Source organism: Phocoena sinus, chromosome 2 (genome assembly GCF_008692025.1).
Source record: "Phocoena sinus isolate mPhoSin1 chromosome 2, mPhoSin1.pri, whole genome shotgun sequence".
In the NCBI taxonomy this organism is placed as follows: Eukaryota; Metazoa; Chordata; class Mammalia; order Artiodactyla; family Phocoenidae; genus Phocoena; species Phocoena sinus.
Genome location: NC_045764.1, coordinates 83,844,602 through 83,867,943, shown reverse-complemented (window position 1 = coordinate 83,867,943; position 23,342 = coordinate 83,844,602). Strand labels below are relative to the sequence as shown.

The following is a 23,342-nucleotide window of genomic DNA, read 5'->3' as shown; positions in this document are numbered from 1 at the left end:
ATATATAAAGAATCTTTTTAGGTTCAGTTGACTTACTTTGTAGGTTTTCCTTTAATTAAAGTCAGTTCCCTTCTTAAAGAGTTGTTTATTTCTTAAAAATCTTTCCTTCTGATTTCTTTTCTCTCTCCTTTAGAAAGTATTTATTTATGTAAAGCTTTTTACCAGAAATTTATATGTGTATCAATTGATAGGCAGCTTAGCAGTGTAAAACATAGTTAGTTGAATATTCAGGATCTATCTTATATCCTGTACACAAATGTTTGATTGTTATGTTTTAAGCTTTTGGAAAAAGAGCAGGAGTGATTCTATCAAAGACACAATATGCTTCAACTATATAGTAGAACTGTTTTTAAGTCTGCTGATTCTGTGTCTTACTTCTCATTCTGTGATTCCACAGGACATGCAGGACTTAATGGTGCCTAAATGATTCTTCTTTACCATGGCAAAGCTCCAGCTCTTTGACTTATGCTCTTTAAGAGAGTTTGAAAAAAATTTTAGTATCCACTTTGATCATCTATTATAGCTATCAGATCTTTGATGAGACCAGAAAATCAAATTTGAACACTATTAAGATGTTCAGTAGATTTTCTATATCCTTGGAGGTTAATTGTTAAAAAGTGGTTTGAAGATTTTTGAGTAGTGGCACTATTTTGAAATAAATGCTAGAGCATCCTGAAATGATTATGTTGAAATAAACTGCACTGAAATAAACTACATATACAGTTTCTATGTAAAAGTGATAGAAAATGCCTAAGAATAAATTATTTTAAGCATTCAAGGAGTGTTGGAAGTATCTATTTATATGGGAACAGTGAATGTATTACTTACGTGTCCATTAGAATGTGATTTCCTTGAGGGCAGGGGTTTTTGTCACCGCTGTATCCATACTAGTAGAACAATGTCTGGCTCATAGGAAGTTTCAGAAAATACTTGTTGCATGACTGAATATATCATTCTTATCTATTAATATATATCATTCTCTTTAAATTGTACTGTGGTAACGTAATCCTAACAACTGTATAAAGCCTGAAAACAGTAAAGTTCTTATCTTTGAAAAATTTTCCATAAGTAAGATTTTTGACTAAAACTGACCTTCCAATTAGTTTGTTTTGTTAGGAGTTCTACACAGATATATTCTTTTATTATGCCTTAATATGATCCCTGACATTATAATATTTTATTTCTGTAGCTATTCTGTTTGAATGTGTACATACAGTCTATTCTATTTATCCTAAATCGGAATTACTTGAGAAGGCTGCCAAGTGCATTGGAAAATTTGTTTTGTCACCTAAAATAAATCTCAAATATTTAGGTAAGATGATTGGTTCTTTTGATGGAAATTACCAAGAGAGTTTTTGAAATTTGCTGGGTATTTGTTTTATGTCACTTTCTATAATGTAATCTTTGCTTCTAGGATTGAAGGCTCTTACCTATGTTATCCAACAGGATCCCACTCTGGCTCTTCAACACCAGATGACAATAATTGAATGCTTAGACCATCCTGATCCCATTATTAAAAGAGAGGTAAACTGGTATTTTGAGTAATGTATGTGAAGTGTTACAATTTTTAAACTTTTTGTTGGTATTATGGAGAGAGATTAAAATGGTGGGCAGTGTGTATTTGCACACGTGTGTATTTTAACTTTTGAGTGCATTTTATTCTTTCTATTGAAGTTTAAGGAACTTTTCTAAAAAGCACTTGAGTCAGTAATTACAAGAATGGTTTATTTATTTATTTTTTAAAACATCTTTATTGGAGTATAATTGCTTTACAATGGTGTGTTAGTTTCTGCTTTATAACAAACTGAATCAGCTATACATATACATATATCCCCATATCTCCTCTATCTTGCGTCTCCCTCCCAACCTCCCTATCCCACTCCTCTAGGTGGTCAGAAAACACTGAGCTGGGTCTCCCTGTGCTATGCAGCTGCTTCCCACTAGCTATCTGTTTTACATTTGGTAGTATATATAAGTCCATGCCACTCTATCACTTTGTCCCAGCTTACCCTTCCCCCTCCTGGTGTCCTCAAGTCCATCCTCTATGTCTGCGACAATAATGGTTTTAAATTATGAGTTGGGGCTTCCCTGGTGGCGCAGTGGTTAAGAATCTGCCTGCCAATGCAAGGGAGCCCTGGTCTGGGAAGATCCCACATGCTGCAGAGCAACTAAGCCCGTGCGTCACAACTACTGAGCCTGTGCTCTAGAGCCCACAAGCCACAACTACTGAGCCCACGTGTTGCAACTACTGAAGCCCATGCACCTAGAGCCCATGGGCTCTCCCCAACAGGAGAAGCCACCACAATGAGAAGTCTGCGCACCACAACAAAGAGTAGCCCCCGCTCAACGCAAGTAGAGAAAGCCCACACGCAGCCATGAAGACCCAACACAGCCAAAAATATAAATAAATAAATAGATAAGAAATAGTTTTAGAAATAAATAAAATAGAAAATGAAACAAATGCTGTCAAGACAAGAGCACTCTTTTTTTTTTTTTTTTTTTTTGCGGTACGCGGGCCTCTCACTGCCGTGGCCTCTCCCGCTGCAGAGCACAGGCTCCAGACGCGCAGGCCCAGCGGCCATGGCTCACGGGCCCAGCCGCTCCGCGGCACGTGGGATCCTCCCGGACCGGGGCACAAACCCGCGTCCCCTGCATCGGCAGGCGGACTCTCTGCCACTGCGCCACCAGGGAAGCCCGACAAGAGCACTCTTAAAAAAAATAATAAAAAAATAAATTATGAGTTGGAGGAGTTAGGTCCAGTTACCTGTATAGGATTCATTAATATCTTTTTGGTCCAAGAATTGTATGAATCGGAGACCTGAACTCTATTCCCAGGTCTTCTATTAGTACAATTTTAAGAAGTTATTTATGATGATTAATTTTTTCCATTATTAACGTCTATAAACTAGGCTAATGCAGTCCCTATTGAATATGTAGGAATGTTGAAAGAATTAATAAAGATATCCCTAAAATGTTTTGAACTTTTTGGAAGGAAAGTTGTATAATTTAATTAATTTTTTTCAACTTTTTCCTTTTATAAAATTGCTTCAGTATCTACTTGGGTGTCCATGTAGATATATCTGTTAATTCTTATGTAGAGAATCACTTTATACCTTCATTTAAAATGGTATATGGGACCTAGGTAAGAAGAGTAGATAGTTTTATTTCTGATTTTAAAAATAATAAAGATAAACAGAATCTACTAAACATCTAAATTACTTAAAAGCAGTGAATTAAAAGTAGTTTATTGAGAGAACACTGTATTACATTAAACAACTATAATTTTTAAAAGATAAGATTATGAATTTTGAATTTTAGTACTATTTTTGAAATAATATTTTCAAGAAATTGCCATCTACATATATATACATATATGTTTTTTGCATTCATAGTTTTAATCTTCTGAAAATTGTTACCTGCCTTGAATGAATCCAGGAAGTTTACAGATGTACTAATTTCTATGTGTGGACATTGTAGAAAAATGAGAAGATGCCAAGGGACAGTAGCAAATAATTATATTGCTCTTCTACTTTGAACAGACATAGAGCATGCATTTTCTTTGTGTGGTTAAGTACTAAATTGAACACGGTTGACTTAGATACAGTTTTCTTATTGCTGTATTTATTTATTGGGATCTCATTTAAAACTGAGAGTCAAAGGGAAACTAGACAACTTTTAAAATTATGAAGTCTGATCTGTAGTGAGAAAAGTAGCTTGAATTTTTGGGGAAGGGTACTGAGTATCAGTGGTGCCCCAAGAAGGTACTGCAGTACTGTCTCCTCGATGCCACTGTCACTTCTAACCTCCATCAGTAACCATATGGCAAGAACTTTGGTCCTGGGGTATGGAGTGACCTGTTGCTTGGGGCTGGGATTCCCTTTTACCTGATTTTATTACTTTTCTTTCATAGCAGGGAGAAAGAAGGCAAGAAGGAGTTAACAGAAAAGACCTCTAGCCATGCAGTTCATAGTACCAGTCCCCATTCAGTCCTGGAAATGCTAAATTTCATGGTCTTAGAGTAGGAAGTAAATTTGGTGTAGATTATCTTAAAATATGTGACGTATAGAGTCTACAGGAAGCATGTCTGAAGTAGCTTCATAGGTTGAAAGTTATAAATACATGGGGAACCTATGTATTTATAGATTTTAAATGGTGTTAAGGATTAACTGGAACAGTTTAAAAAAAATTGAAAATCTGTTGTCCTTTGTACTTGAAGTCCTGGGTATAGGACTGAAAAATTAGAAAGAACCCTAAAGATAGATGAACAAGTTTGATGAGAAGGATATGTGGAAATTCTCCTGCAGCTAATATTGTTGCTCCTGAAATGCCAGTAAACGATGCTTTTTCATTATTGCCCTTTGTCTCCTACTGATTTCTGGGAACTATGATATTTTTACAACCCTGATGTAGAACCTCAGAAAGCCAGCCAAATGGGAGCTTACTCTGGTACTGGTCTTCCTTCATCTTTCTTCAGGCAGCAAGAGGTATATGCCTCATCACTGAGAAAGCTGTAAAATGGTTCTTCCTTGATACCCGAGATTCTGAACGTAGGCCTTGCTGGGGTTTGAAGTGCTTGCACTACCTTATCCATCCATTAGAGACCATTTGCCCTTAGCTGACAAATCCATTCAAGTGTGGTTTTCTGTTGTTCGGGTAGTGTGGAAAAAGCATTTTGCAAGACTGGATTTTTATATGTGTATGCATGTATACACACACACGCACACATGCATAGCACACAGGTATAAGTAATGTAGGTTTAAGAAGCTGTTACATTTTTAGAAAATAGATTATTAACCTTTTAACTTTTTAGTCTTTACATGGCCTGTCATGTAGAGATGTCAGATGATTATTATCTATATCAATAGAAGGCTTTTAGACTTTGGAGTTGATTATAATTCTTTTTTTTTTTTGACAATAGTCTTACCTTTCTTAAGTTCTGTTCAGTTAAAATGTGCATTTCTTGAGCACCTATTAACTGCCCAGTAGAGCTACATAAAAGTGGAAGAATCAACTGTTATAAACCTATATGTTACAGTATTTATTTGTTATCATGCATAGTTTTATAATACTATTTTTATTTTTCTTTCTTAAATAGACTCTGGAACTTCTTTATAGAATTACTAATGCACAGAATATAACAGTGATTGTCCAGAAAATGCTTGAATATTTACATCAGAGCAAAGAAGAATATATTATTGTCAATTTGGTTGGCAAAATAGCTGAGCTGGCTGAGAAATATCCTTTGTTTGGACCATGAGTCATAAAATACCTTTAGTTACACAGTGACTTTAAAATAATTGCTCTAGACATGGTCACTTGCACGTTGAGTTCAGAGGCCCAGCAGTAACTTCCATTCCTGATATTCAAGCCTCTCTTGTTGTCAAAAGCAAGAATTTGTGTAGACTTCCTAGGGGATGACTTTTTTCCTGGTTCTTTTTATTCCATTGGTCAGTATTATCAGCAGGAGGATACAGGAATCTCTGTCTGATTCCTCTTAGAGTCCCTCCTTGTCTTTGACTTTACTTCCTACTCAGTTTCTTTCCTGAGTAAAAGTTCTTGTTGTTTTCAGGGGATTGTTGAGGGGATCAGGATGCTAAAAATTTATCCTTTACACTACTGTTTATACTAGAAATTGTCACAGTGAAGTAGTTGGCAACTCCATTCACATGTTACTTTTCTTCACATTTGTTTCTTAAAAGTCAAAGGAACTTTGCAGGTCACGAGGTTACTCATCATTCTTTTTAAGATGTCTGTTGTTTAAATCTAAGATTGAATGAATGAATAATGCTGATCAAAGTATCTTGGAAATTGCTTAAGTATAGTTTTGTCCTAACCAGTGCTATAGCTCTGGCCAGCAGAATGATAGAATTTTAGAACTGAAGAAGAACAGATTAGAAAAGAGGGTCAACAACTTGTTCAGATAGACATGTCACAACATTTAGTTTCTGAAGTGCATATCATTTTCCATTGTTTTTGTCCATAGTTAGCTGGAACATTTCTTTCAATTATTTCAGAGTTATTTATTGGACACCTGTTATGTGTAATATATGGTGCTAGATAAAGCACCATGAACTGGTTTATTAAGTTTATTCAATAAGCTTTTACTGAGCACCTATTTTACATAAAGCTGGAGTATAGAACAATTTATTGGCAGAAGTTAAAGGTATAAATGCCAAACTAGGATGAACTGAGGGTTATTTTTTTTAAGATTTATACAGAAAGGATAATTTTAATAAGTGGCGTTTGGAAGTGTACTTGTTCTTAACACTGTGGACACATATGCTCCTGATAATGCGTGGTTTATTCAGACAATGAATGCTGTATTTTCAGTGGGAGGAGATGTTATGCATCCTGATATTCCCAATAACTTTCTGAGACTGCTAGCAGAAGGTTAGTAAACTGTTGCATTCTGCAAAGATTTTAAAATTAAATGTTTTTATTACAGAGTCCTTAGAGAATTTAGTAGAAATTAAAATGGCATATTAATTTCTTTGTAGGTTTTGATGATGAAACAGAAAATCAACAATTAAGGCTCTATGCAGTTCAGTCTTATTTCACTTTACTAGATGTGGAAAATGTGTTCTACCCACAGAGATTTCTTCAAGTTATGAGTTGGGTGAGCAAAGTACATTGAATCATAAATGTTTATTTTTTTTTTATAAAGTCAAATACTAATAATATATTTCTTCAGAAATCATTCCGTTCTACTCAGTTAACTCCTTCAGCTGTCAATTTTCTTTCCCAGTGGCTACCTTCTATCACTTAACTATTTACTTATCTATTCATTCTCTCTGCCATCTCACTTGACTAGTCTTTTAAATATGGGTATTTATTTAGATGCCTGTCTGTGTCTACAATGCATTTGTTGTGTTTTCTATGTGAATCTGTTTTTGAATATGTGAATACTCATATATCTGTGCTATGTTAGCTTTCTATTGCTGCATAATAATGTTACTACAAACTTAAAACAACATACATTTGTTATCTCACAGTTTCTGTGGGTTAGGAGTCCAGGCATGGGTTCTCTGCTTAAGGTCTTTCAGGGTTGCAATCATCGTGTCACTTGGGGCTGCTGTTTCATCTGAAGCTTGATTAGTAAAGGATCTGCTTCCAAGCTCACATGTGGTTGTTGGCAGAAATCAGTTTCTTGCAGCTGTAAGACTGAGGGTTTGAGGTTCATACTGTTGACTGTTGCCTGCCCTTAGCTCCAAGAGCTGCCCTCAGTTTCTTGCCAGGTGGGCCTCCCAACATGGCTGCTTGCTTCATCAAAGCCAGCAAGGAGATCACCTCTGCAAAACAAGGTCACAGTTTTACGTTATATAAACCTACATAATCGTATACATCCTGTCACCTTTGTATATTCTTTCTTGTGCATATGAGTGAGCATTTCTTTAGGGGGAGATTTGGAGAAGTGCAGCTCTGGGTCATAGGATATTCACACTTTAATATTTTATGGTTTTGCCAAATGTTAGCGTGTTAACCATAATTTTTACCCAGACTTTTATTAAAGAATTCTTTTCTAATCTACAGGAAAGTTGAAAAAATGGCATAATAAATACCCCTATACTTTTCACCTAGATTCCCAGTTAATATTTTTAACCACCTTTGCTTTACTGTATCTATTTGGTTCCCTAAGATCTTATGGAAAAACCCGAACGAACTTTTTGGCCAACCCAGTACATCTATATCTATAGCTAGGTCTACCTATATACAGTTTGTTTTGTTGAGCCATTTAAAATTGAGTTACAGGGGCTTCCCTGGTGGCGCAGTGGTTGAGAGTCCGCCTGCCGATGCAGGGGACACGGGTTCATGCCCCGGTCCGGGAAGATCCCACGTGCCGCGAAGTGGCTGGGCCTGTGAGCCATGGCCACTGGGCCTATGTGTCCGGAGCCTGTGCTCCGCAACAGGAGAGGCCACAACAGTGAGAGGCCCATGTACCACAAAAAATAAATAAATAAAATAAATAAAAATAAAATTGAGTTGCAGGCCTCATGACACTTACCCTATAAAAAATTCAGTGTGAATCTCCCAAGAGTGATGTTCTAGATAACCATAAAACCATTATTGCACCTAAGAAATGTGACCTTAATTCATTAATATCACCCAATATACAGTCCATATTCAGACTTATCCAGTTGTCCAAAAGATGTCTCTTATGACTATTTTTCTACTCCCAATCCCATATCAGGTTAAGATTCACAAATTGCATTTAGCTATGTCTTTTAATGTCTTTTATTTTACAGTGATGCGCAGTTTCTTCTTGTTTTCATGACATTGATTTTTTTGGATGAATACTGTTGACTTGCAGAATGTCCAGCATTCTGAATTGGACTATTTCTGGTTCAGTTAAACATTTTTAGCAAGAATACTACATTGTCAATATGTATTTCTCACTGCATTGTATCAGGATGCATATAATGTCAGTTCTTCCAATTATTGGTGATAGTAAATTCTTTTGTTTGGTTAAGATGGTGACCTTTGTAAAGGTTCTCGCCATTGTAAACATGCTGTTTCTCCTTACTAATTTAGAACTAATCTGTGAGGTGATTCTGTGAGACTTTGTGAACATCTGTTCTTCAGCTATCTTTCATCAATGGTTTTAGCATTGATAATCCTTGTCTAAATTGATTGTTGTATTTGGTGTCCATTTGTATTTTCCTCCATGAACATGATATGTTCATATATTTAGAGTGTTTCTTTTTCTACAGCATACAAATCCTGTACCTTTTTTGTTAGATTTATACTTAGGTACAGATGGTCCCTGATTTAAGATGGTTAAGCTTATGATTTTTCAACTTTACGATGGTGCAAAGTGATACAAATTCAGGAGAAACTTCAAAATCTTTTTTTTTAATTGGAGTATAGCTGATTTATAATATTATATTAGTTTCAGGTGTATAGCATGGTGATTCATTATTTTTGCTGATTATATTCCATTATTGATTATTACAAGATAATGGGTATAATTTCCTGTACTATACAGTATATCCTTGTTGCTTATCTATTTTATACATAGTAGTTTGTGTCTCTTAATCCCTTACCCGTAACCTGCCCCTTCCCCTTCCCTCTCTCCACTGGTAACCACTAGTTTGTTTTCTGGTTCTTTTCATTTTATTGAAGTATAGTTGATTTACAGCATGTGTTAGTTTCTGGTGTCAGCAGAATGATTCAATTATACATATATGTACATACTCTTTTTCATATTCTTTTCCATTATGGTGTAGTACAGGATTTTGAATATAGTTCCCTGTGCTATACAGTAGGACATTGTTGTTTATCTATTCTATATATAGTAATTTGTATCTGCTAATCCCGAATTCCTAATTTATCCCTCCCCCAACCCCTTTCTCCTTTGGTAACCATAAATTTGTTTTCTATGTCTGTGAGTCTGTTTCTCTTTTGTGGATAAGTTCATTTGTGTCATATTTTAGATTCCACATATAAGTGATATCATATGGTGTTTGTCTTTCTCTTTGACTTCACTTAGTATGACAATCTCTAGGTCCACACATGTTGCTGCAAATGACATTATTTCATTCTTTTTTATGGGTGAGTAGTATTCTATTGTGTATATATACCACATCTTCTTAATCCATTAAATATGTTGATGGGCATTTTAGGTTGTTTCTTTGTCTTGGCTGTTGTAAATAATGCTGCTATGATCACTAGAGGCGTGTATCTTTTCAAATTATAGTTTTCTCCAGGTATATGCTCAGGAGTGAGATTGCTGGATCATATGGCAACTCTACTTTTAATTTTTTTAAGAAACCTCCATACTGTCTTCCATAGTGGCTACACCAATTTAAATTCCCACCAACCATATAGAAAGGTTCCCTTGTCTCCACACCCTCTCCAGCATTTATTATTTGTAGACTTTTTGATCATAGTCATTCTCACAGGTGTGAGGTGGTATCTCATTGTGGTTTTTATTTGCTTTTCTCTAATAACTAGTGATGTTGAGCATCTTTTCATGTGTTAGCCATCTGTACGTCTTCTTTGGAAAAATGTCTGTTCAGGTCTTCTGCCCGTTTTTTCATTGGACTGTTTGTTCTTTTGATATGAGCTGTTTGTATATTTTGGAAATTAAACCAAAATATACAAATTGGTTGCATTATTTACAAATATTTTCTCGCATTATGAGGGTTATCTTTCATTTTGTTGATGGTTTCCTTTACTGTGCAAAAAGCTTTTAAGTTTAATTGCATACCATTTGTTTATTTTTGCCTTAGGAGACAGATCCAAGAAAATATTGCTACGATTTATGTCAAAGAGTGTCCTTTTCTAGGAGTTGTATGTCTCAGGTCTTACATTTAGGTTGTTAATCCATTTTGAGTTTATTTTTGTGTATGTTGTGAGGAAATGTTCTAATCTCATTGTTTTACATGTAGCTGTCCAATTTTCCCAGCACCACTTATTGAAAAGACTGTTTTTTCTCTGTCCTATACTCTTGCTTCCTTTTTTTGTAGATTAGTGGACATTAGTGTATAGGTTTATTTCTGTATTTTGTTCTTATACCCTGCAATCTTGCTGAACTCACTTATTAATCTAGAATTGTTTTTTGTATATTTCTTGAGACCATGTTAATAATTTTTGCATCTCTGTGCATGAGGGATAGTGGTCTGTAGTTTTCTTGTTTTTTTTCTGCTATGTTTGGTTTTGGTATCAAGGTAATACTGGCTTCATAAAATGCTTGAGAGTGTTCTTTCCTCTTCTGTTTCCTGGAAAGATTGTGTGCAAGGGTGTTGTTTAGTTTTTAAGGGTTTTGAAAATTTCTTGTTATCTTTCCTGTTACTGATTTCTAGTTTGATTCCACTGTTGTCAGAGAAAGTACTCTAATTTCAGTTCTTTTAAGTTTGTTGAGATTTATTTTATGGCCTAAGATATGATCTGTCTTATATGTTCTGTGGGTGCTTGAAAAGAGTGGGTATTCTGCTTATTGTTGGGTGGTGTGTTCTATAGATGTGGATTAATTCTTTCGGTGATGGTGTTGAGATGGGGTGTAGATATCTCTAACTATGTGGCCTCCACTGAGCCTGAGTCTCTGCTAGGCTTCCCCTGACACCACTCCAGCAGAGAGGGGGAGGGCTACTTCTTTAAACTTGGGTGGAGGTGAAGTATAGGCTTCCTATGTAGTCTTCACAGACACTGCAGAAGAGTGGGCCTTTCTACAGCTTGGCGGGGATGAAGTTCCTGGTTTTCACTCAGTCTCTCTGTTACCACCCTTGCTGGGGAGTTGAGATGCTTTTTACAACCTGGTAGGGGTTGAAGTCTTGACTCACCACTCCACCTTTGCTGGTATGGGTGGGGCTACAGTTTTTTCTATTTGGTGCTTGGCTGGAGTAGAAGGATTATTATCTGAAAGTTTTCTGTCTTCCTGGCCCTTTGGCTAGAGGGCAGGCTTTTCTTGGGGCTTTTTTGTCCTTTCCCACTGGCATTTCTAGGTTCCTGGCTCTCAAGTCCCCAGTCTGAGGTATATGAGGCAACAGATAACCCACTGTATTGTTCCTTAGGTCCCAAGGTTCTTAGTCATCTGCCTTTTTTTCTCTACTTTCAGTCTTTGTATATGTGTTTTATGTATAACATCAAGGGTTTTTAGGCATACTTAGCAGGAAGAATAGTGGAAAAAATTCACCTACTCTATCTTCCCAGAAGCTTAAGTCCATTGATGTTTTTTTAACTAATTAATTTAATTTATTTATTTTTGGCTGCATTGGGTCTTCGTTGCTGCTTGCGGGCTTTCTCTAGTTGCAGTGAGTGGGGGCTACTCTTTTTTTTCTTTAACATCTTTATTGGAGTATAATTGCTTTACACTGGTGTGTTAGTTTCTGCTTTATAACAAAGTGAATCAGCTATACATATACATATATTCCCATATCTCCTCCATCTTGCGTCTCCCTCCCACCCTCCCTATCCCACTCTTCTAGGTGGTCACAAAGCACCGAGCTGATCTCCCTGTGCTACGTGGATGCTTCCCACTAGCTATCTATTTTACATTTGGTAGTGTATATATGTCCATGCCAGTCTCTCACTTCGTCCCAGCTTACCCTTCCCCCTCCCCGTGTCCTCAAGTCCACTCTCTACGTCTGGCAAGTTGATTCTTAACCACTGTGCAACCAGGGAAGCTCAAGTCCATTGATTTTTGAACTGGGATTTAGGTTACCTGTTCTTCTAGAACTTCCTTCCATCTTTTATTAAACCAGTCAAAAAGTTATCTTACTATTTAAGGATTGAATTTATGTAGTCCTATTTCTTTTTTTTTTCCTCTTCTTGTTACTAGCCATAAATCTTCCCTTGCCTATCACCTCACCTCACTGTTTTTTCTTGCTGGTCCCAGTATTATACATGAATATACTTCATAAATACTACTTAGGAAAAATCTCACACTCCATGAATTATCAGTTTATTAAGGATCCTTAGACCGATAGGATTATATATCACCTGAATAAATTAGATGTAGGAAAGAGTATGTGTAAAATAGATCAGTGTTCGTCAGAGTCTCTTCTGTGGATAATCTACATCAGAATCAGCTGATGCTTTTTCAGAATGTGTATTGTATATCCCCACCACAGACATACTAAATCAGATTATCTGGGAGGAGAGTATAGAAATGTGTATTACTATGAAACACCTCAGGTGGCTCTTATGCATACTAGTATGTGAGAACCACTTGTTTAAATGCTTATTGGAAAAAATAGTAACAGAATGTGAAAGTGCTTTTAAAAACCAACATCCAAACCTGGAAGTTCAGAAGAAAGCTAACTTGTAACGGTATGCTACTTTATATATTGTTAATGATATGGAAAACCTTTTTGTACTCACTTCCAATTCTTGATGTAATTTTGAACCTAAAATATACAATTGTATCTTTAATAATTTCTTCACCATGAGAATACGTTTAGTATAAATTAAATTCATTCCGGCAGTAGGCACTTTGTTTAAATTTCTGAGTATAGTTGTTATATAACTTGATATTTGCATATATACATTTCTTTATTTTAGGTTTTAGGGGAGTATTCCTACCTCTTAGATAAGGAAACGCCAGAGGAAGTTATAACCAAGCTCTACAAGTTACTTAGAAGTGACTCCATTTCTTCAGAAACAAAAGCCTGGATAATTGCTGCTGTGACCAAGTTGACACCTCAAGCACACTCTTCTAATGTAGTTGAGAGATTAATCCAGGAATTTACCACATCTTTGGATACTTGTTTGAGACAGCATGCATTTGAATTAAAACATTTGCATGAGAATGTGAAATTTATGAAGGGCTTGCTTCCAGTTGATAAGAGTTGTGAAGACATGGTGGTAAGATATCTGCATTCCATCTTTTACAAAATTGCATTGTGTTTAAACAGAATAATTCTTGCATTTGTGATATATCTGGAATATGCCAAAATGTAATTTCTGTAGCACTTTAGATGAAGGTTGGCATTTTTCTCACATTAGTGTGAGAGAGCATTTGAGAGCTTCTACTCAGTAGTGATCCTAAATAGTCAGGAAGACTAATCTGTTCTGGAGAACTGCAGTGCAGGGGTTTATAGTCTATGACAATCTCTTTTAACATATAATAATTTGAGAACTTAAAAATTTTATCTCCTTTGAACTTCTCTAATATGTCATTTTATTATTGCTCTCTTTGAGAATGTAAGAAAAAGAGTTCTCCATTTTATTTTGTCCATCTACTATCTAAATCTTTACTACTTTGGAACCTGATCACCCGCCTTTTCTTCTCCCACCGACTTTCAGCCAGTGCTGCCTTTAATCCAAAGCACTTAGTTACTGCTCACCTCTGAGTTCTCTGTCAGATTGGTGTAAATCTGAAAACTTCCAGAAGGAAGTCAGATTTGTTCAGATTTTTATATTAGATGTCATATAGTTGAAGAAGAGGGGAGGATGGGCAGTATTCCCACTAATTATGACTCAGATGTTCATGGCTTGTATTCATTTTGAACCTTTGTTCATTAATTTTTTTCATTAGCTCCTCATGGGTAGAGGCCTTGGTTTAACATTTGGTAGGCATTCCAGAGACTATATGAATAAATATGCTATACATAGTATTAAACTAGTTAGTTACTCTACTTCCCTTTCTTACAATAAAAGATAATGATGATGACATGGCTTCATCTCTTAAGAATCTTATTGAGGGACTTCCCTGGCGGTCCAGTGGTTAGGACTTTGCCTTCTAATGCAGGGGGTGTGGGTTCAATCCCTGGTTGGGGAGCTAAGATCCCACATGTCTTGTGACCAAAAAACTAACGTGAAACAGAAGCAATATTGTAACAAATTCAATAAAGACTTTAGAAGTGGTCCACATGGAAAAAAAAACTCAAAAAAAAATCTTATCAAAACTAAACTTTGCCAAATGCACAGTGTGACATGCCACTTAAATTTTTTGAGAATTACCTGCTGTTCTAAATTATCTGAGCTGTTTGTATACACTTGGCTAAATTAAGAGAGGCAAATCTGTGGTTTCTGAGGTCATTACTGCTATATCCTCTTGTGTATCTCATTTTTATTTCTCTCCTCACTTTTTCTTTTCTCCTTTTCCCCTTACTCTTTCTTCATCTCTTTTCATTTAAGCATTCTCTTGTACCTTTCTATTCTTGTACTTGATTGAAATTAAGTAATTTTCCACAGGCTTGTAACAAAGCATTTTTAGGTAGAATGGAATAGGATAGTTAAATCAAAGGCACTGTGGGAGGCTGGATAATGGGCCTCCCCAAGATATTCACATCTTAATCCCTGTAACCTGTGCATAAGTTACTTTATATGGTAAAAGGGACTTTGTAGGTTTGATTAAGTTAAGGGTTTTGTAATGGGAAGACTATCTTGGATTATCTGAGTAGGCATGATACAATCACAAGGGTCCTTACAAAAGTGAGGCAAGAGGTCAGAGAGGAGAAGGCCAGGTAACAATAGAAGCAAAGATTGGAGTGATATAGCCCCAAGCCAAGGAATGCTGGCAGCCTCTAGGAGCTGGAAGAGACAAGAAACCTATTCTCCACTGGAGCCTCCAGAAGGAACTAGCCTTTGCTGGGGGCTTTGTTTTTAGCCCCCTGCAGGAGGAAACTAATGTAGACACTATAGCTTATAGTGTATGTGTCTTCTCCTCTGGTAGGTTACAAGTCTCATGAAGCAGGACTTGTGTCTTACTTTGTCTCAGTTATAACATCTAACATGATGCCTTAACATGTTGGATGCTCAAAAATGTATTCTGCAGTGCAGTGAAATGAATAATAAGTGCACATGACTTAATATTGTTAGATTCTTAGCTGAGTGTTTTGATTATAGATGTTTCAGAAAGAGTTGAATAGCAATTTTAGAGTTGAAGTTCTGTTTTTCACTTAAAAATTATTTTTAGGAAATATGGGCTGAAATCACTTCTGTGAATATGCAGTCTAATGTTTAGGGTAAGTTTTTTTAATTCCTAATTTTTGCTTTACTTTAATATAGGTAGATGCTTCCTTATCTTTTCTGGATGGTTTTGTGGCTGAAGAACTAAGTCAGGGGGCAGCACCTTACAAACCTCACCACCAACGGCAGGAGGAAAAGCTTTCTCAGGAAAAAGGTAATTTTTCATGGGTTTATAATAAGCTAGATTGTAGGGACATCACTTTTTAATGCAATTGATATTATAGTCATGTAAGTAAATAACTAAGGAGATTCACTATCTCTTGTTAAGTCTGCTTGTGACTTATTCACCCTGACCTTATTTGGGGTAAACAGGAAAAAAAAGTTAGCCTAGAGGTGTTCCCAAAGCCATAGGTTTCATGTACATAAGTACCTAAGATATGGCAGCCATCCTGGAATTTTAAAAGAACTTGAAGGTGGAATTATCATGTTGATCACTGTGCTAAAGGGCTGACAGATATCAGCGTGAGCATATCTGCAGAAGAGTTTCAGAAGAAAACTCTGGTTACTATGAACTAGTGAGTTTCATTTTATTCTGAACAATCTTGTATAGCTTAAGTGTGTTAAAATGCTTCCTCCAGCGAAATGTCTGATAAGTGAATTTAGGAACAGCCTAGAAAGAAAAGAATAACTTTACATTTAAAAAATGTAGGCTGTCAGGAAAAGACTTCTGTCATTATTTTAGTAAAGAGGAGATCACTGAGATATTTGATGGTGGATGGCATATATATATAGATATATATACATATATATATATACACATATGTATGAATAAAGGGAGACCATTGAATATTATTTGTATAGGAATTCAGAATGTTAATACTGAAAAGTTCAATGCTGAAAGGTCTTTTTTTTCTCCTATTCGTTATTTAATGATTTTGTAGAGTACTTATTATTTTTTAGGTTCTGCGCTAGGCATATGAGTACAACTAAATGGTTCATCCTACAATGAAACCAAAAAGTATAAACACTAATAATAGGCTTGATGTTATTATTTTGCAGAAGTATTTGTTCTTTTAAAGTTTTTGACATTATTTAGCACAACGATACCTAAAGGCCTAGAAAATACAATTTTCTTTCAAAGGGTAATCAGTTTCCTTCCCGTTTAACTCCTCATATATTGATAGAATATGTGAGGGGAAATAAAGTTTTGAATTAGAGTTGCCCAACCTCTGACTATAGTGCATATAGAGGCCTTATGACATCCAAGGCATGGAGTGAAAATCTGGAGTTCCAGAGTGGGAGACATGGTCCAGTTGTCATATTTCCTTATTTTCAAATGTCTGGGAGCCATCAGTTGCTCTTTTTTTTTCAGCTGTGCTGTGTGGCATGTGGGATCTTAGTTCCCTGACCAGGGATCAAACCCATGCCCCCTGCAGTGAAAGTGCAGAGCCCTAACCATTGGACCACTGGGGAATTCCCCATCAGTTGCTCTTATTACTGCAATTCAAGGCTAGGGTAGGCAAGAGGGGGTAGGACAAGGACCCTAATTTCTGGCACTGCCTTTCTTCTTTCTTAAAATAAGTTAAGTGGCTGATGCAAATATAATAGACCTGAAACTCCCCAAGCTAGTATATTCATTTGCCAAGTACATTTTTGATCATGGAATCATCATTATAAATGGGGTTAAACTGTCAAATTAGGCTCTTCCCCTCTCCTCCCAAACCTATTTTTCAAAAGTTCTCTAAAGTAAAATAGAAATTTCATGAGCCTAAACTGTCTTTTATATCATGGAAAAGAAAATCAATTACGAGACAGGACATAGCAAGTGCTTATGCTATGTACTTGAAGAATAAGTTATAAAATCATGGATCTTATAATTGTGATTATTACAGAAAGTAAAGAGTGGGGGAAAAATAGGTATTTTCTGCTTAAAAAGTTGTTAATTCTGGAATCCTTCAATTGGCAATCGGTTCTGATACTGATCTTGTTTGAGATTTTTATAAATCATTTGCAGAGTAGTAGTCAAATGTCACTTTTATGAAAGATACAGTACTTAGCTCTCTCGGGTAGAAAAATGCCAAGTTCGTAACAATAAACTTCAGGAAAATATTGTAAGATAATGTGAATTAGCAAACATAGGTGGGATACAGGGAACTAACTTTTATTACCAGTTCCTACCCAAGAAAAGCATTGAGGAATCAGTGTGGATTATTCTGTTAAAATGTTATTTGAATATGTTGTAGCCCCAATGTTAGATAAAACCAGAGATAATAAGGGGAAGTAGCAGGATAATCTCCTGTCTACAGAACTGTGGATTTTTGAAAACCACATCAAGTTTAGACTGTTAGTCTCTCAAAAAATAAAATTAATAACAGCTGGGGATGGTCAGAGAGGTATAGCCAAATGATCAAGGTATAAAAGAACTGCAGAGAACTTCAAGATGGAGGAGTAAGACATGGAGATCACCTTCCTCCCCACAAATACATCAGAAATACATCTACACGTGGAACAACTCCTACAGAACACCTACTGAATGCTGGCAGAAGTCCTCAGACTTCCCAAAAGATATATATATTTTTTTCCTTTTTTTCTTTTTGTGAGTGTGTATGTGTATGCTTCTTTGTGTGATTTTGTCTGTATAGCTTTGCTTTTACCGTTTGTCCTAGGGTTCTGTCTGTCCTTTTTTTTAAGTATAGTTTTTGTTATCATTGGTGTATTTGTTTTTTTGGCTTGGTTGCTCTCTTCTTTCTTTCTGTCTTTTTTTTTTTTAATTTTTAATAATTTTTTTTAGTTTTTATTTTAATAACTTTATTTTATTATTGTTATTTGTTTATTTCTTTCTCTTTTTCTCCCTTTTCTTCTGAGCCATGTGGCTGATAGGGTCTTGATGCTCCAGCCGGGTATCAGGCCTGTGCCTCTGAGGTAGGAGAGCTGAGTTCAGGACATTGGTCCATCAGAGACCTCCTGGCTCCATGCAATATCAAACGGTGAAAGCTCTCCCAGAGATCTCCACCTCAATGCTAAGACCCAGCTCCACTCAATGACAAGCAAGCTGTAGTGCTGGACACCCTATGCCAAACAACTAGCAGGACAGGAACACAACCCCACCCATCAGCAGAGATGCTCCCTAAAATCATAATAAGGTCACACACATCCCAAAACACACCACTGAATGCGGTCCTGCCCACCAGAAAGACAATATCCACCCTCATCCACCACAACATAGGCACCAGTCCCCTCCAACAGGAAGCCTACACAACCCACTGAATCAACCTTAGCCACTGGTGACAGACATCAATAACAACGGGAACTACAAAACTGCAGCCTGTGAAAAGGAGACCCCAAACACAGTAAGTTAAGCAAAATGAGAAGAAAGAAACACATAGCAGATGAAGGAGCAAGGTAAAAACCCACCAGACCAAACAAATGAAGAGGAAATAGGCAGTCTACCTGAAAAGAATTCAAAATAATGATAGTAAATATGATCCAAAATCTTGGAAATAGAATGGAGAAAATGCAAGAAATGTTTAACAAGGACCTAGAAGAACTAAAGAGCAAACAAGCAATGATGAACAACATAATAAATGAAATTAAAAATACCCTAGAAGGGATCAATAGCAGAATAACTAAGGCAGAATAATGGAGAAGTGACCTGGAAGATAAAATAGAGCAGAATAAAGAAAAAAGAATGAAAAGAAATGAGGACAGTCTCAGAGACCTCTGGGACAACGTAAAACACACCAACATTTGAATTATAGGGGTCCCAGAAGAAGAAGAGAAAAAGAAAGGGACTGAGAAAATATTTGAAGAGATTATAGTTGAAAACTTCCCTAATATGGGAAAGGAAATAGTCAAGCCCAGGAAGCGCAGAGAGTCCCATACAGGATAAATCCAAGGACAAACATGCCAAGGCACATATTCAAACTATCAAAAATTAAATACAAAGAAAAACTATTAAAAGCAGCAAGGGAAAAATAACAAATAACATACAATGGAATCCCCATAAGGTTGATAGCTGGTCTTTCAGCAGAAACTCTGCAAGCCAGAAGGGAGTGGCAGGACATATTTAAAGTGATGAAGGAGAAAAACCTACAACCAAGATTACTCTACCTAGCAAGGATCTCATTCAGTTTTGACAGAGAAATTAAAACCTTTATAGACAAGCAGAAGCTAAGAGAATTCAGCACCACCAAACCAGCTTTACAACAAATGCTAAAGGAACTTCTCTAGGCAGGAAACACAAGAGAAGGAAAAGACCTACAATAACAAACCCAAGACAATTAAGAAAATGGTAATAGGAACATACATATCGATAACTGCCTTAAAGGTAAATGGATTAAATGCTCCCACGAAAAGACATAGACTGGCTGGATGGATATAGAAATAAGACCCGTATATATGCTGTCTGCAAGAGACCCACTTCAGACCTAGGGGCACATACAGACTGAAAGTGAGGGGATGGAAAAAGATATTTCATGCAAATGGAAATCAAAAGAAAGCTGGATCAGCAATTCTCATATCAGACAAAATAGACACTAAAATAAAGACTATTACGAGAGACAGAGAAGGACACTACATAATGATCAGGAATCAACCCAAGAAGAAGATATAACAATTGTAAATATTTATGCACCCAACATAGGAGCACCTCAATGCATAGGCAAATGCTAAGAGCCATAAAAGGGGAAATCGACAGTAACACAATCATAGTAGGGAACTTTAACACCCCACTTTCACCAATGGATAGATCATCCAAAATGAAAATAAATAAGGAAACACAAGCTTGAAATGATACATTAAGCAAGATGGACTTAATTGATATTTATAAGACATTCCATCCAAAAACAACAGAATATACTTTCTTCTCAAGTGCTCATGGAACATTCTCCAGGATAGATCATATCTTGGGTCACAATTTAAGCCTTGGTAAATTTAAGAAAATTGAAATCATATCAAGTATCTTTTCCGACCACAACGCTATGAGGTGATACCAATTACAGGAAAAAAAAATCTGTAAAAAATACAAATATGTGAAGGCCAAACAATACACTACTAAATAACCAAGAGATCACTGAAGAAATCAAAGAGGAAATCACAAAATACCTAGAAACAAATGACAATAAAAACACGAACACCCAAAATCTATGGGATGCAGCAAAACAGTTTTAAGAGGGAAGTTTATAGAAATGCAATCTTACCTCAAGAAACAAGAAACATCTCAAATAAACAATCTAACCTTACACCTAAAGCAATTAGAGAAAGAAGAACAAACAAAACCCCAAAGTGAGCAGAAGGGAAGAAATCATAAAGATCAGATCAGAAATAAATGAAAAAAAATGAAGGAAACAATAGCAAAGATCAATAAAACTAAAAGCTGTTTTTTTGAGAAGATAAACAAAATTGATAAAGCATTAGCCAGACTCATCAAGAAAAAAAGGGAGAAGACTCAAATCAATAGAATTAGAAATGAAAAAGGAGAAGTAACAACTGACACTGCAGAAATACAAAGGATCATGAGAGATTACTACAAGCAACTCTATGCCAATAAAATGGACAACCTGGAAGAAATGGACAAATTCTTAGAAAAGCACAACCTTCTGAGACTGAACCAGGAAGAAATAGAAAATATAAACAGACTAATCACAAGCACTGAAATTGAGACTGTGATTAAAAATCTTCCAACAAACAAAAGCCCAGGACCAGATGGCTTCACAGGCGAAATCTATCAAAACGTTTAGAGAAGAGCTAACACCTATCCTTCTCAGACTCTGCCAAAATATAGCAGAGGAAGGAACAGTCCCCAACTCATTCTACAAGGCCACCATCACCCTGATACCAAAACCAGACAAGGATGTCACAAAGAAAGAAAACTACAGGCCAATATCACTGATGAACATAGATGCAAAATCCTCAACAAAATACTGGAAAACAGAATCCAACAGCACATTAAAAGGATCATACACCATGGTCAAGTGGGGTATATCCCAGGAATGCAAAGATTCTTCAATATATGCAAATCAATCAATGTGATAAAACATATTAACAAACTTAAGAATAAAAACCATATGATCATCGCAATAGATGCAGAAAAAGCTTTCGACAAAATTCAACACCAATTTATGATAGAAATCCTCCAGAAAGTAGGCATAGAGGGAACTTACCTCCACATAATAAAGGCCATATATGACAACCCCACAGCCAACATCGTCCTCAATGGTGAAAAACTGAAACCATTTCCACTAAGGTCAGGAGCAAGATAAGGTTGCCCACTCTCACCACTCTTATTCAACATAGTTTGGGAAGTTTTAGCCACAGCAATCAGAGAAGAAAAAGAAATAAAAGGAACCCAAATCGGAAAAGAAGATGTAAAGCTGTCACTGTTTGTAGGTGAAATGCTCCTATACATAGAGGATCCTAAAAATACTACCAGAAAACTACTAGAGCTAATCAATGAATTTGGTAAAGTAGCAGGATACAAAATTAATGCACAGAAATCTCTTGCATTCCTATACACTAATGATGAAAAATCTGAAAGTGAAATTAAGGAAACACTCCCATTCACCATTGCAACAAAAAGAATAAAATAACTAGGAATGAACCTACCTAAGGAGACAAAAGACCTATGTTCAGAAAACTCTAAGACACTGATGAAAGAAATTAAAGATGTTACAAATAGATGGAGAGATATACCATGTTCTTGGATTGGAAGAATCAACATTGTGAAAATGACTTTACTACCCAAAGCAATCTACAGATTCAGTGCAATCTCTATCAAACTACCACTGGCATTTTTCACAGAACTAGAACAAAAGATTTCACAATTTGTATGGAAACACAAAAGACCCCAAATAGCCAAAGCAATCCTCAGAAAGAAAAACGGAGCTGGAAGAATTAGGCTCCTGGACTTCAGACTATACTACAGAGCTATGGTAATCAAGACAGTATGGTACTGGCAGAAAAACAAATATAGATCAGTGGAACAGGAGAGAAAGCCCAGAGGTAAACCCACATACATATGGTCACCTTATTTTTGACAAAGGAGGCAAGAATATACAATGGAGAAAAGACAGCCTCTTCAATAAGTGGTGCTGGGAAAACCAGACAGCTACATGTACAAGAATGAAATTAGAACATTGCCTAACACCGTACACAGAAATAAACTCAAAGTGGATTAAAGACCTAAATGTAAGGCCAGACACTATAAAACTCTTAGAGGAAAACATAGGCAGAACACTCTATGACATAAATCACAGGCAGGATCCTTTTTGACCCATCTCCTAGAGAAATGGAAATAAAAACAAAAATAAACAAATGGGACCTAATGAAACTTAAAAGCTTTTGCACAGCAAAGGAAACCATAAACAAGACAAAAAGACAACACTCAGAATGGGAGAAAATATTTGGAAATGAAGCAACTGACAAAGGATTAACCTCAAAAAGATACAAGCAGCTCATGCAGCTCAATATCAAAAGAACAAACAACCCAATCCAAAAATGGACAGAAGACCTAAACAGACATTTCTCCAAAGAAGATATACAGATTGCCAACAAACACATGAAAGAATTCTCAACATTCAGTGCAGAGGCTGGGTGACTGACACAGCTGCTATTTAAAAGAGGCCTTCTAACCTTGAGATAGAAGGTTAAACCAGATGATTGGAAAGCTTAAAATGAGAGGATATTCTATCTGAAAAGGACCTTAGATTTAGACAATTGGTTTCCAAACATGATTCAGAATCCGAATCACATAGAGAGTTTTAAAAAAAATGATACAGATTTTTGAGACCTACTCCTATACCTTCTGTAAGTATATCTCTGAAAGCCTGGTTGTATGTATAAAAAGATACGTGAGAGATTCTGTGAAGCCAGCTTGTTCCTGGTTATCAAATCAGCACTTGGAAACTGCTGACCTAGTCTGAACCCTTCACCTGTTTATTAATTAGCCCATTATTTTTTTATAGTGCACAGTCATATCATTCATTTAGCTAACA

General features: G+C 36.2%; 1 protein-coding gene across 3 annotated transcripts in view; it reads left to right on the top strand.

Annotated features, from left to right (window-relative positions):
- AP4E1 (adaptor related protein complex 4 subunit epsilon 1) overlaps positions 1-23,342 on the top strand; it is a 72,436-nt gene that overhangs the window by 26,401 nt on the left and 22,693 nt on the right. For all 3 annotated transcript variants that reach the window (XM_032623334.1, XM_032623336.1, XM_032623335.1), the window contains 7 exons: positions 1,190-1,312; positions 1,415-1,524; positions 5,096-5,235; positions 6,278-6,390; positions 6,498-6,616; positions 13,000-13,302; positions 15,451-15,565. In XM_032623334.1, the coding sequence (XP_032479225.1) occupies positions 1,190-1,312; positions 1,415-1,524; positions 5,096-5,235; positions 6,278-6,390; positions 6,498-6,616; positions 13,000-13,302; positions 15,451-15,565 (1,023 nt within the window). The remainder of the gene's footprint in view (positions 1-1,189; positions 1,313-1,414; positions 1,525-5,095; positions 5,236-6,277; positions 6,391-6,497; positions 6,617-12,999; positions 13,303-15,450; positions 15,566-23,342) is intronic.